Source organism: Polyodon spathula, chromosome 15 (assembly GCF_017654505.1).
Source record: "Polyodon spathula isolate WHYD16114869_AA chromosome 15, ASM1765450v1, whole genome shotgun sequence".
In the NCBI taxonomy this organism is placed as follows: Eukaryota; Metazoa; Chordata; class Actinopteri; order Acipenseriformes; family Polyodontidae; genus Polyodon; species Polyodon spathula.
Window position 1 is genome coordinate 12969514 of NC_054548.1, and position 14759 is coordinate 12984272.

Below are 14759 nucleotides of genomic sequence, written 5' to 3' on the forward strand. Positions count from 1 at the left end.
CCTTTCCTACTGGTATGACACAATAAAGCCCCGCCCCCTTCTTGTTTTGTGTTCTCGCGTTGAGGGCAGACAGACATCATTGGCTGCAGGGTTTGCTGGGTTGGAGAATGGAGAGAAGTAAATAACAAGCAGTAGCGGAGAAAAGCTGGGATGTAGGCAAAAGTGGAGTGGGACTAATAATACACAAGCTGTGGTAGATAGGAGGAGAGTGGGGCAGAAGACGATACTGTACAGAAAAAAATAAACGGACCAGTGGATGTTGAATTCGTTCAATGTTATTTTTTAAAGGGAGAGGGAGTTGAACACTATGTCCTGCCCCAGTAACCTGCTTTGGGATGTGAGGAAGCGCTCAATAGGGCTGGATAACCCTAATGCCGTCAGGATTAACTACTTAGGTAAGAAATATTAATGAAGCTAAATTAACTGGTGAGCTCGCGGTACGCACAGTGACAGCTGTCGAATCCAACCGGTCTAGTTAATGAAGTCCTCGTGCTTTGCATTTCGATGATACTGGATTTAAACGCATAGTGTGATACTGATACGTCTACATTGCCAGCTAGGAGTTGCTCTGCACAGGTTTACTACGGAAGCACTGACATTAATTGTTTATTAACACTATTTAAAAGCCTGCAATTACTGTATCTGGTACTTCAAACTGATGACGTTAGGGAGTGTGAAATTCAGTAGGTTTAGCACTGCGTGCTTTGCAAATTAGAGCTTCTGTATATTGTTTTATACAGTCAGTCGTTAGATGTGCTCTCCTGGTTTGTCCCTATGATAAAAAAGGAAAATATAGTACACCACAGTACGAGTTGTAACTATCTAAAGGGGAAACTGTTTCTTTTCCATGGTAATAACATTAACATTATTTGTTCCAAAGCGTGTACAGTACACGAACATAACAAAGTTGTTATGAAAGTGATGCCTTAATGTTGGTCATGGTTCCTTTTAGGTGTGTGTTTATAAAGAGTGAAACATTTAGACTTACAGTCATTCACTTTAAAATCAGATGCTGTGATTTATGACAGTAATTGATTTAAGTTGCTGGTACACTTCCTTTATTGTTGTTGCAAATAATAGCAAAAAACCCTCCTTTAAATTCTTTCTGGAGGGAATTGAATGACCAAGGAAGGGTACAGTTGAGGATCTCAATTAACTTTTATATTGTTGTTTTTTACAGTATGAATTGTGTTGTGTTTTGTTTTCATGTGTAGAAAAATGTTATTTCACAAAAGTTGACTTCCAAGAACTTAAAAATCGTATACAGCAATAATGCTACCTAAAATAAGCTCTAGTCAGGGATGTGCAATTCGAAGCCCTTTGCTATAGAAAAGGCTTTGCAGTTTTTTATTATAACTTGCTATATACATGTCTAAAAAAGTGAAATAAATACAATAATAATGAATGTGCAGTGTTGTGAATGTGTACTATGTTATCCAGAGGAAAGTGCTATTTGCACCTACATTAAATAAATACACCCTGTTCTCATGCATGCAGAGCCCTCCTTCAGGCCTAAGGGAACTGAGAAAAAAATGTAAAAAATAGTGTCTACAGTGTGAGACACACAAGATCTGTACAGGCTAACAGTTATGGCGGCTCCAAAGTAGACCAGTAGAAATATTATTTTCAGCTAATGGCTGAGGGTTTGGCATTTATTTGTAATCTAACTAAAAGCTTCAGTATCAAATGCACTATTCCTTTGTCTATGCTTACAATGTTGCTCCATAGTTTCTGTTTCTGTGCACAGAAATAACCATAATGTTATTGTCAATAAGAAAGCAGACCCTGTTCCTCAAAGTTGGTTTTACAGCAGCTATTGGGAGCTGCTTTCCCCCAGAAGCCTGCTCACGACTGTGTGAAATAATTGGCAAAGCAAAGAACAATTTTCTGAATGTAATAATTTTGTAAAAATTGCCCTTAGTACTTTTTTGAAAGGAAGGTTGAAATGTTATTCATTTTCGTGGATTCAGTATTAGTTAAATTAAAAGCATAATGTGGATAATGGCTGACATGTATTTGAAATAACTCATTCTCAGTAATATGATTCTCAGTCTATTACTGTACCTGCTTAATAACTAACTAGCCGCAACTCCCAATGGACTGCTATTTTTTTTTTAGCCAGGATCACTATATACATTATAATAATGCATAATCTTGGTCATCCAGATTCCGTTTTGGATTAATTGGTTGAAACAATTGTACTACTGCTTATAGATAATGAGACTTCATAGACTCTTTTTTTTTTTTTTTACCAATATGTCCAAACTCAGTACATCAAAATTGTGATTTTAAAGACATGTTTAATTTGTTAATTATATTATCTATTTTGGAGTAAATCAAACACAGATATTCCAACCAAATAAAATAAAAGGCCATGTCTTATCCTAAGGGAGACAAAGCTGCATCAGTGTTTCCAGACCAATATCAAATATTGGTTTGTTTTGCATTCCCCATTTCAGATTTTGCTCTGCTGCTGTAAACAGAATAAATAGAATAGACTACTGTATGTGGGAGTACTTGACCATGAGAAATAATCCACTTCCCCGAGTCCAGCCTGCATAACCAATTTGTATTGGCTCAAGGGGTATGTGGCCCAATTCCAGTAGATGAATAATGTATCTAATTCAGTACTCCATATCTTGTACTTACCTTGGAAGCCTGCTGTAAAGGATCAGCAGTATGTGTCTGTGTACACGGCTTCTTACAGAATTCCAGCTCCTGTTCTGTATGTTCATGTTTAACAATGTTTTTAACCTGAAATGTGTAGGACATTTACAATTGAAAACTAATGTGATAATAACACAACATTTTTAAATAAACATAATGGACCCTATATAGCAGTAGTATAATAATACTGAACCCTGATCACTACACATTATGAAATTGTAATAATTTTGTTTTTTTTGTCTATGAAAAAAAATGCACAAATTCAAATTCCACTAACAATACATATAAGTATATACTGCAAAAGGTTCTCCAACATTTGTGGAGCAAAATAGGTTTTATGGGTGTGATTTGCCAAATATTTATGGCTTTACAGTATACATAGTGTTCCGCGTTTCCGGTTGATTCCAAATTTTACCAAAAAATTACAGGATTGTTTTTTTAACTGGATGCCGGTTTTTAATGATTTATTCACAATTTTTGGCAATTATTCAATATTTTCCAGGTACTATTTTCCAGGAAATGCATAATATTTTGATTAAAATGCTGTTTTATTTTGACTCCGGCATTATAATAAGCAGCCCTACACTGTATCCTAGGATACAGCACACATTTAGATGTCATAAGATCAAATAATGTTCAAAGGTGGTTCTCTGTCACTTCACAAACACATTATCACCTGATTGTTAGCCAATCAAAGTCTGATTATTTTGGCAATTGCTGGGCTTAGTAACTACTAGCTTGATCAAAAACTAAATTGAAACACACGAAAATATAATGTTTTAGTGTGCATGGGGAATACTGGTTGGTGACTCACACACGAAGACGTAATCCATTTGCAATAAACTGAGTGTCCTGGATGCTGTGGCCTCTCATCTAGACTTTTTTTTTTTTTTATACCTGTGTTTTTTTGTTTTTATTTTTCTAATTTGAAGAGTAGATTTCATAATTTAAATATCAGTAAATAAAATATTCTGTAGATTTGTAACAAAGACTATTCCTCAAAATGTTACCCCTTTTGTCAATGACCCTCTTGGAATTTATGTCTGCAAGTTGTGCTCTTTAATATCAGTTGTGCTGTTTTTTGTATCGGAACACATAAGATTTTATTTTTATTATTGCATGCACAGTACTGTAACAGCACCCTGTTTATGTTACTGTGCTAGTATTTTTCCAATGCAACACTTGTCAATAGATTATAAATATGTGGTAAGAGAATGACCCAGATTAGTTTGTATTGCGCGTTTTGATTTCATTCTCAACTTAATCTATTTTCAATCGCTAGATGTTAAGTCACTTTGGTTAAACTGACAGAAATGTGAGTTTCCTATATAAATCAGACTTCCCATACAGACATCTTGAAAGGTTGTTTTGTTTTTTTAAAAGCACTTAGATTGCTTGCTCACTCTGCTGTGTTTTATCAGCCAAAGAGATTGTTGGAAAAATCTAAATACTGATGACATTGTGAAAATGATACTCATCATTTTGGCCGAGTGATGCTTCCTGTGCCCATTGGAGTTTATAATGTACCCACTGTGGCATTAGACCTAATACAGTTATGGGGGGGGGGGTTGTGTGCTATCATTGGCACGAGTAATCCTCCCGCGGGAGTAGGTAGTAACAAAATTATTGAGTTGCAAAAGTGTCAAGCGAGTAGTCCTGGACATCATTCTTTACAACAAATAATAAAATTTTGGTTTTTTTTTTTTTCATTATGGTCGCTTGACTGCCCAACTGATATTTATAAACAAACTACCTATATGGAAAAACGAGAAATTTAAACTTTACCCAAAATGACTTGGTCTTACAACAAGAAATGTCTCTCTGAAGGCCTTACTGTTAACTGTGCTTTATCAGTTCATGTGTTCTATTATTACAGAACATCAAGGAATCTATTTTTTTTTCCGTGGTGCAGCAATTATGGGCACATTTTCTTTGATCATCTTATCAAAGGACAACAGTTGCCCTGGCCCTAGGATGCATCAGAGCCTCACATGGACACCTGCTGGGTGAGATGTGACTGGATCAGCTGCCTAATCATCACCCACAGTAACTGCCTGTTGGAGCCTTTCAGTCTACGCTGATAAACCCTGAAAATAAAACCAGCATCACGCCTACATCATCCAAGTTATAACAATACATATGAGAGATTTTGGACCTTGCTGCGTTGTTTCAGGGCTCTGAACAGCCTCATCCAACTGCAACCTGTCCTGAAGCATGATTGCAGTGTTACATTTTTGCCTTTGGAATTGGCATCTTCATTCTTTCCGTTCAGATAGCAGCATGGTGCACCTTAATAAAAGTCAGCAAACACCCTTATTCTCACTTTAAAGTTCCCCTGAGCTAAATTACAGACAGCAGTTGCACCAAATGCATTTCCCTGATGACACCAAGCAAATAAAACTTATTCGGGCAATAGGTGTCATCTGGGATTCAAATGATGAAAAGTAATAGACTACTGTATCAGTTTTTGTATTTTTAGACACTCTTACAAATAAATGTTATATTTTTTTGTGACGTGTCTACTGCAACAGTAATTGTGTAAATGAATACCAAGACCTGGGATGCATTCTCAAATCTGTTTGGTTGTGGCCTGAGCAAGGTCTGAACCACATTGTTCGTTTGTAATCTTGTGTCTGTTCCCAATCAAAATTTATAAACAGTCTGCTCTGTTGGAAGCCAGATCATGATGCTAACTCGATTCTAAACTGTATACTGGCTATATGGGAGAGAGGGCATCTTGTGTATAGCCTAATTTATGCACTGAATCATTCGTTTATTAGGCTACATTAATGTTATAGAAAAATTGGTTTACAAAGACACATTTGAACCATTAAAACATCAACCAGCTCTGAAAAACTTAATTATCTATTTGAATATTGTGGCATCGAATAAAGCAGAACAGTATTTCACTTTTATTTTTTTAAATACCAGTAAATGTGTACTTTGTTATTGTTATGGCTTCAGCATTAAAACATTGTACAGTTTCGCTGCCCCCCTGTCCCCATGCACCTCAGATGAATAATGTATTAAACATGAACAAAAAAAAAAAACTAATGTTTATGATAAATGTGATTCAGATGAGATTAAAATAAACAAGATCCTCACAATTGATTTAGGAACTAGCTAAGATAAAGTGCCAGTATATGAATGTCTTGAGTCCTGCTGCTGCAGCTACTTTTGAAAACAAGTCAGTATTATTTTTTAGTAGCACTCTGAGTTTGTAAATTTAATTTCTGCTTCTTAGGTGGGAAAATATTTTAAAATAAAAACTTAATACTTTTAGATGTATCATGCATTTATATACAGAGAAGTTTAAATTACTTCCAGATTGGCTAGTCTGCGCTGTGAAGTATATAAATATTTTGATTTTGAGGTGGCTGATGAAGGCATGGAATAATAAAACCAATATAACAAGAACTTGTTTTTCTCCATGGCTATTGTGAAGCAAAGCACTACCAAGTTAAAGTAAGTTACTGTTTTTATTATGTAAATATCTGTTAATGTCTGTATGTATGTTTCGTATTGCAATTTTGTTGTTATATTTCTGTGTTTTGGAAGATTTCAATATTTATCGATGTAGAAATACCATTTTCATATCGTTGCCCACCCCTATCATTAGCCATTATGTAAAAACTATTTAAAACCATATCAACTGGTTTCTCTTACAGATTTGTATTTTTCATCCTGCTAGTGTTTTACTGTCCCATGGTATTAATCAAGAAAATGTTAAAGCATAATGAATAGATCAATTATTTACTTTTTTTTTTTTTAATGTTCTGCGTAATACATGTACTGACTAAAGTATTTTTAAGTTACAGTGCAATTTATTTGGATGTCCACTGCCTTGTGGGATGAAAAAATTACAGAAGCACTTAATTTTAGGATTGTTTAGGGCACAAGCAAGCAACACAGTGCTTTTGTAAGTGGAATGTAAAATGGCAAGCTATTTGTGCTCCACATACTGTACATAATGTAGCATCTTGTTTTTAGTATTCTCTTAGATTTTTGCAGCGCTTTCCACTTTAATTCTGTGCTAGTCCATGTAAAATTACAGGGTAATTGGTGCTAATTAATGTATTAGAACATGGCTAAAGGCTAAATGGCAACCTTGAAATAATTCTCAACAAGTAGGGTATGAAATTAGCTGTAGCTCGGTACACCTGCTTTTAGTGTGTTTAGCATCCTTTCCAGGGAGCCTCCAGAACTGATGGCTGGTTGTCTGTTTTTATCAAACACTACATTTTCCTTTCTAGAAAGTGCATTACAAATATTCAAGGTGATAAAAGATCTTTAACAGTGCAAACCTGATTCAAATTCTGGTTTATTTATAGCTTTGGTTAACAGAATGATTTCCACATACAAATATCAATATAAACATAATAGAATAACCCATAGTTAATTTTTTTTTTTTATTTTTTATAAAATTCGCAAATATCCCAGCCTTCGTTAACAATGTAGGTAAAAAACAAAAATAAAAAACTAACCGTAACCCTTTAAAATCGAAACAATAGCTTTCAATGTAAATCGAAAGTTTCTTTTTGCAGACACAGAACTATGATTATCCAAACTAATAGCTTTATCAAGGTTAGTTTTTGTTACATCATTTTGCAGGGGCAATTATTTGTACCTCCTGGTTAGGTCATTGATACTTCCATTTACATTCAATAGTCTACAGCTTTTCCACATATCCAATTGACTTCATGTTTACAAACCATTCTTTTAGATGTGCCATTACCCATAGACTATGTCCCTCTTAAGGCTTTGTTTTTACTTACAAGAACACTCATGTCTGAATACACTAGTTTGTTTTGCTTTCTATTTTTTGTTGTTCCTTCGTGTCCTACACTATAAATACTAAGGAGTATTTTATTTTGGATGCCTGATGTCAGTACCGTATAGATTTACCCCAGTGGACAGCAGTCTACATGTTGCTAGAACATGTAGAATGAAATCTGTTGCTTCTACATTGTTGCTTCAGATTTCAAGGGACAGTATTCTACAGCATGTAGAAATTGTAGAGATTGATGTATTTGGTTATCGTATAGGCATTTATCAACGATAATCAATGCATTGACGTTTTATTTTTCAAAAGTAAATAATAAACATTCTTTTTTTTTTTTTTTTTTTTTTTTTTTAAACAGAAGATCCAATAACTAAAAATGTGATATGGAATGACCCAGTTGTGTTTAAAACAAAATGTCCATAACACAGTGCAGGAGTTTGTGCCAGTAAGCAAGTAATTTCTCTTTTGACCATAGCAACTTACTAAGTCTGAATGTGATGCATAGAATTTGGCGTGCCACTGTATACTATTTTGTTTAAAGTTGCCACTGTTAATAGAGAGCAAATCTAGACAGAAGTGTCCGTAACCAGATCTGCACAGACACTGACTGCAAAGGGATCTAAATATAGATGTGGATTTGTATGGAGTCACTATTTCTGGTATGCAAGCCTGATGAAGGTTAAAAAGATTTAACTAAGACAGTCAGCAGTATTTTGTTCATAGTATACTCAGCCGTGGGACTAACTTTTTAACAGACCCTTTGGTCCAGTTAACCCAGCCAGTGGTTTGTGAAAGGTAACTTTTGTGATTGTTGAGGATGTGGTGCAGGCTACAACATTAATTTAAATTCCCAGGGCACATCAATTACAGACCTGGCTTGTAGTTGTGCTGAGGTAAGGATGAACATGAATTGGCTGACATATTGCATTTAGTTAAAACAATATCTGTCTGTCTACTACTGTATAATATTCTTGCCCAAATAACTTTTATCAAAGTCACTTTTATCCTCTTAAAGTCCATAGTAAGCTATTTAGTAACACCCAACATTTTTCTTAACTTAAAAATAAATTAAATAAATAAAAGGTTTGCTGTCATTCAGAATGATCCGATTTAAATAATGTTTTCTCAGTGTACTGTAGTAGTGTCAAATCACTTTTCTAGAATTTGGAATCCTAGAAAATGGCCAAACAAGGATTTTTCAAGCAACCTCAGGTAGAGCTAGAGATAAACCCTGACACATTCTTCACAGCTAAAGCAGCGGTTGTTAATGTAATCTCTAGCATGAAAATCTTCACAGTTCAATTGCTCCCAAAAACCAAGCCAGTTGTACAACTTCTACCATAATATGTTGTCTTGTGTTTGTACCATCCACAGTGTCTCATTATTTAAAAGCCACCTGTCTCTTACACTTATACTTTTACACTTTTAACATTGGCTACAGTTCACATAGAAACATGAAACTTCAGCAATTCAGATTACCAGAGCACTGTGCATTGCTAATAGGTTTTAACTCCACCTCTCGTATTCGCAGCTTCTGATACAGGCAAGAAGGCATTTTTTATAGGTCCTAATTTGGTCTACAGCAGCACAGTAAAATACGTACGTTGACTGAAATTGAATGCTGTTGTTTTGGTACGTTGCAGAGAAGTATTTCTGTAAGAAAAGACTGTTCGTGCTGTATAATAATGGTATCGCTACTGTTTTGGTTTGACTGCATCATCTGCATAATTCTTTCTGCCAAAACTGGCCCGCTGCTTGCAAACGGGCTGCACTGTTGTGAAGGCAATTGCTGTACTTGCTGACACAGGACACCCTGTACCATGTTGCAATCAATGACATTTTAAATGTTGTGATTTACTTTCTTGGCAACCCTGGAAATGTGTTCAATTACAAATACAGGTTGGCAAAAACATGGATACTGTGGAATTTAAAACCTGAGTTCGGAGCTTCAGATTCTTCAAAAGCTGCAGTAGACGAGTTATCAAACTGGTACTGTATCTGAAAGGAAGAAGCAGATTATTAAGATCCTTACAGGACTCTGTCAGGAGGGGAGTGGTGTCGGTGAATAAATCTCCAATCAACAGTTCCAATGAGAAAACAGTCCGTAATTATTAAATTAAATTAAATAATAATGTCCACCCCTGGTGTTTCAACGATAGATCAGTACCTTCTTCCAAAGTGTTTCTCTTGTTGGACAGTACCATAGTGTATGGACATAGCTGTCTATCTTATCTCCTGAACAGCACTGGCATGTTTGGGTGTCAGAAAGACCCACCAGAAACAACCTTCTGCTGGAAAGGTGTGTTCTGTGCTCTTAGCATTCCAAGAAACTGAAGGAGAATTGCTGCATATTTTACCACAGAAAACAGAATCATATTACAATTGATTGCTCACCCACATATTAATAGGGGCAATCATCTCCCCTTCATTGGATTGCATTAGTATATATTAGAAACAAATTGATTCATCCCTCAGTATTTTAAAACATTCTGAGCCAGAGTGAAGGGGGCATACGTATCAGTTTGGTGGATAGTTTGGTTTTTAAAGACTGCCTCATTTGAAGATCTTGAAAGTAGGAGTTTTTATGAAGATGGCATTTTTCTTGCAGCTTCTCAAATAATAAATTTCCCAGTCTCAAAAAGGTGGTTTAGATGTGAAATACCCTTTTGCCTCTAAGAGATAAACTCAAACGGTTTACCTGCTATCTGAAAATCAGGATTTTGCCAAACATGAGAGCAGTGAGATGCGTGCAGGTTGAGTTTAGTAATTCTGTGGGCTGTTAACCATGCTTTTAATTGTAGCAGAGATCTAACATGTAATGAATCATAGTCTGAATCTGCCAGATCTACCCAATCTTGGGGATCATGCAATTTTTCTAAATTTAAATTATTGTAAGGTGACATTGGTTTTATATTGGGAAATATTTTTAAGAAAAATAAAAAACTGAAATATCTTGCTTGCATAAGTATTCAGCCCCCACACATTAATATTTGGTAGAGTCACCTTTTGCTGCAATAACAGCTTTAAGTCTTTTGGGGTAAGTATGTACCAGCTTTGCACACAGTGTTGGAGTGATTTTGGCCCATTCTTCTTGGCAGATTTGCTCCAGGTTGTTCAGGTTGGTTGGATGACGCTTGTGGGCCGCAATTTTCAAATAGTGCCACAGATTCTCAATGGGATTGAGATCAGGACTTTGACAGGGCACTGTAGGACATTTACCTTTTTGTTCTTGAGCCATTCCAATGTTGCTTTGGCCTTGTGCTTGGGATCATTGTTCTGCTGAAAGGTGAGTTTCCTCCCAAGCTTCAGTTTTTTAGCGGACTGAAGCAGATTCTCTTGCAGTATTTTCCCGTGTTTTGCTCCGTCCATTCTTCCTTCAGTTGTAGCAAGATGCCCAGTCCCTGCTGATGAGAAGCATCCCCACAGCATGATGCTGCTACCACCATACTTCACTTGAGGCGTGGGCAGTGTTAGGTTTGCGCCACACATAGCGCTTTGAGTTTTGGCCAAAAAGCTCTATCTTGGTCTCATCTGACCATAAAACCTTTTCCCACATCGCAGCTGTGACACTGCCATGCTTTCTGGCAAACTCCAGACGTGCTTTCAGATGGTACTTTTTGAGTAACGGCTTCTTTCTTGCCACCCTCCCATACAGGCCAGTGTTATGCAGAGCTCTTGATATGGTTGACTGCTGCACCATTACTCCACTCCCAGCCACTGAACTCTGTAGCTCCTCAAAGTGATTGTTGGCCTCTCTGTGGCTTCTCTCACAAGTCTCCTTCTTGTTTGAGCGCTGAGTTTTGAGGAACAGCCTTTTTCTTGGCAGTGCCTGGGTGGTGTGATGCAGCTTCCACTTCCTGATTATTGATCCAACTGTGCTCACTGGGATATCCAAACACTTGGATATTATTTTTTTACCCTTTCCCTAATCTATGCATTTGTATTACTTTATCTCTAACTTCTGTAGAATGCTCTTTAGTTGTCATTTTCCTTCAGATTCACATCCTTACCAATGATCCTTCAACAGTGGGGTTTTTATCCAGAAAATGTGACAGCAACTTTAATGGTGCAGAGGTGGAGGCCAATGGTAAGGTAATTGTGTCCTCTTTTGGGCAATTTCTTTCATCGGTGCAAACTGGGAGCTTCCACAGCACAGGGGTTGAATACTTATGCAAGCAAGATATTTCAGTTTTTTATTTTTCTTAAAAATATTTCCAAACAAAACCAATGTCACCTTACAATAAATGATTCTGAGTTTCAGTGTTTAAAAATAAAATATCAAACAGAACGAAATTTCAATGTACCATTTGTAATTCAGTAATATGAGAGAATTGGTCAGGGGTCTGAATACTTTTGCAAGCCACTGTATATATATAACGGGACTCAAGAAATTTGCAGTCACTGTTATGAATGTAATGGAAATGTCTCAACAGAAACCAACATGTGGATTCGAAAAGGATTGCTTATTTCTTCTGGGAAATCATTCCATTACTGTTCTTCAAATGGCCTTTCTTTCCTATGTTATTAATGAGACTCTTGGTCTAAAACATCTAATGCAGGGGTATCAAACATACAACTTTTGGCAGCCCACCCATTAGTTTCTAAAATTGCATTGATACTGTATCGTTTTGGCTCATGCTGACAAAGTCACAAAGGTGAAAGAAACTATGGAGTCTCAACGAAAGGTTTTTCTGAAAATGAGAAGAATGTGCTGTGGATGACAGTTTTATTGTTAGCAAAGATATTGCATGTGCTGCCAAACCTTTTTCAGATGATGAATTTGTTAAAGGGCGCATGCTTACAACAGCTGATGCAGTGTGACCAGAATTTTTTTTTTTTTTTTTTTTTTCTAACATCAGCCTGTCTCATAACATGGTTGCTGAGTGTATTGCGGAAATGGCAGTTAAGATTTACTTTAAAGTTATTGAAGTGCTTTTAAGTTTAAGCATGAACAACAGAACCACAGGAAATAAATTATTTTTTTAAACTTCAAGAAGATATGGGAAGTGCAAAAACACCTTGGAAGAAACTAACTGGGATTACAACAGATGGTGCACCATATATGACTGGACAAAAGAGTGGACTGGCTGGCAGAGTGCGTGAAAAAATGAAAGAAAGAAATGCAGAAGTACCAAGTTTCTTACACTGCATTCTGCATCAACAGGAATTATGTGGAAAAGTTATAGAATTAGAACACTTAATGAGCATTGTTATTATGTGTGTGAATTTCATCTACAGCAGGGGTTTGCAACATCGACAGTTTCTTGCCTTGTTAAATGAGTCTGAATCGCAGTGTGATGATTTACTGCGTTTTGACCCATGTATGTCGGCTGAGTCGTGGGGCAGTGCTGAAGCAGTTCTTTCACTTGCGTAAAATAATACAGGACTTCATGTCGGATCAAGGAAAATATCTTGTGCAGCTCAATAATTCCCAATGGATACTGGATACTGCGTTTTTTGTTGACCTCACTCAGCAAATGAAAATTTTAGTCAAAAACTCCAACAGCCAAAGCTGATCGTAACACTAATGAATCAAGAGGTGAGAGCTTTCAAAGCAAAGCTGATTTTGTGGTAGCAACGTGTGTCAAACCAAAATTTTGTTCACTTCAGTGTGTGCCGAGAGATTCAAGAGTTACACAAAGATAACACTATGTAACACAATTTTTGTTCCTGGGTAGTAAGTGTTATTTCCTAATTGCTTATGCCTCAAAAGTATAGAAAATGGCTATTATTCCCCACAAACTTTGCTTTTGTGACCAGGACAGTGATATTTCAAAATATCACTATTTCCAATGGGAAAACAGGCAAATGTGTGTCTTTTCGTTCACATAAAGTCAGAAAAAAACAACATATGAATCCAAATTAACATGCATTTATACTAAAGTAATACAAAAATGACTACAAAAGATTTAGAAGTGAGTTGTTTTTCAAGATTTACGATTATACTGTATTTACAGTATAATGGTAAATCTCGAAAAACTACTCACTTCTAAATAAAATATAATGTATAAATACATGTTAATTTGGATTCATATGTTGTTTTTTTCTGACTTTATGTGAACGAAAAGACACACATTTGCCTGTTTTCCCATTGGAAATAGTGATATTTTGAAATATCACTGCCCTGGTCACAAAAGCAAAGTTTGTGGGGAATAATAGCCATTTTCTATACTTTTGAGGCATAAGCAATTAGAAAATAATACTAACTACCCAGGAACAAAAAAAAAAAAAAATGTTACACAGTGTAATTTGATGATGGAAGACTACAAGCGCTGCAGTGAAAAACTAACAAACCTGATAAAATAATTTGATTGCCGATTTTCAAGACTTCCAGTCTCATCGAAACATCTGTTAGTTATTTGCAAACCCATTTACCTGTAATGTAACAACAGCCCCGCCAAGATCAACAAAGTGCCACAGCAACATTTCTATCAGTATGTTCCAGTCAACAAGTTCACCAAATTGTCAGAACTTTTTTGCAAGCCCTGAGTTTATTTGGAAGCACTTACATTTGCGAGCAGCTCTTCTCAACAGTGAACCTTAACAAATCAAAACACAGCTCAAGGCTTACAGATGAACACTTGGCTGCTGTGTTGTGAGTAACCACAGCTGAGGATATACAGCCAGATATCAAGACACTGGTGTGGGAAAAGAATGCTGGTAGTTTGTTTACTGTACTATATTGCTGTGTCTTGATAATATTTTATGTTGTATTGTTATGTATGTCTAAAGATAACCAGTGTTGCTGGACTGTTAAATGATTTAATCAGTACGCTTCTTTAGAGCGATGTTTCTGCGCATGCGCCAAAGAACGGGACAGTGCTCAGAAAATAGCATTTTTCATAATAACTACATATTGCCATAATTTTCTAATGTTGCTGTTTTCTTCACATTTGCCCAAGGCCTTTTGAAATCTACTTCAAAAGTTGTATGCATTTTTTTAACATGGCGAAAACCAGCAACATTTTGTATGCCTGCGCTGACTCTCCATAGAATTGTCGAGTATCTTGTTGAATAGAATCTTATGAAACGCCCTTCTAAATATTATTGGCTGAAGCAGTTTTAAGTGAGGCTGGATTTTCATTGATTAAAATATTAGTGTGTGCTCCTAAGGCTGCAGTGTTTTCGGCACAGTGCGAGATTGACAGTTGAAAGTTTGTCTGGTTGTTGGGAAGTTTGTCTGGTTCATTGGAAATTTGCAGGTCCGTACAGCCTTTCGTATTAATCAATTGATAAATTAATTGATGAGTTATTAGATGAATGAACAAATTTGTTTGAATTACTGTATGAATTGACAAATTTATCAATC

At 36.1% G+C, this 14759-nt stretch overlaps 1 protein-coding gene across 6 annotated transcripts in view; it reads left to right on the forward strand.

Moving 5' to 3' along the window:
* The first annotated feature begins 83 nt into the window (after positions 1-83).
* LOC121327830 (DDB1- and CUL4-associated factor 6-like) overlaps positions 84-14759 on the forward strand; it is a 47419-nt gene continuing 32743 nt past the window's right edge. For all 6 annotated transcript variants that reach the window (XM_041272064.1, XM_041272065.1, XM_041272066.1 and 3 more), the window contains exon 1: positions 84-395. In XM_041272064.1, coding sequence (XP_041127998.1) covers positions 308-395 — 88 coding nt within the window. In that variant the 5' untranslated portion in view covers positions 84-307. The remainder of the gene's footprint in view (positions 396-14759) is intronic.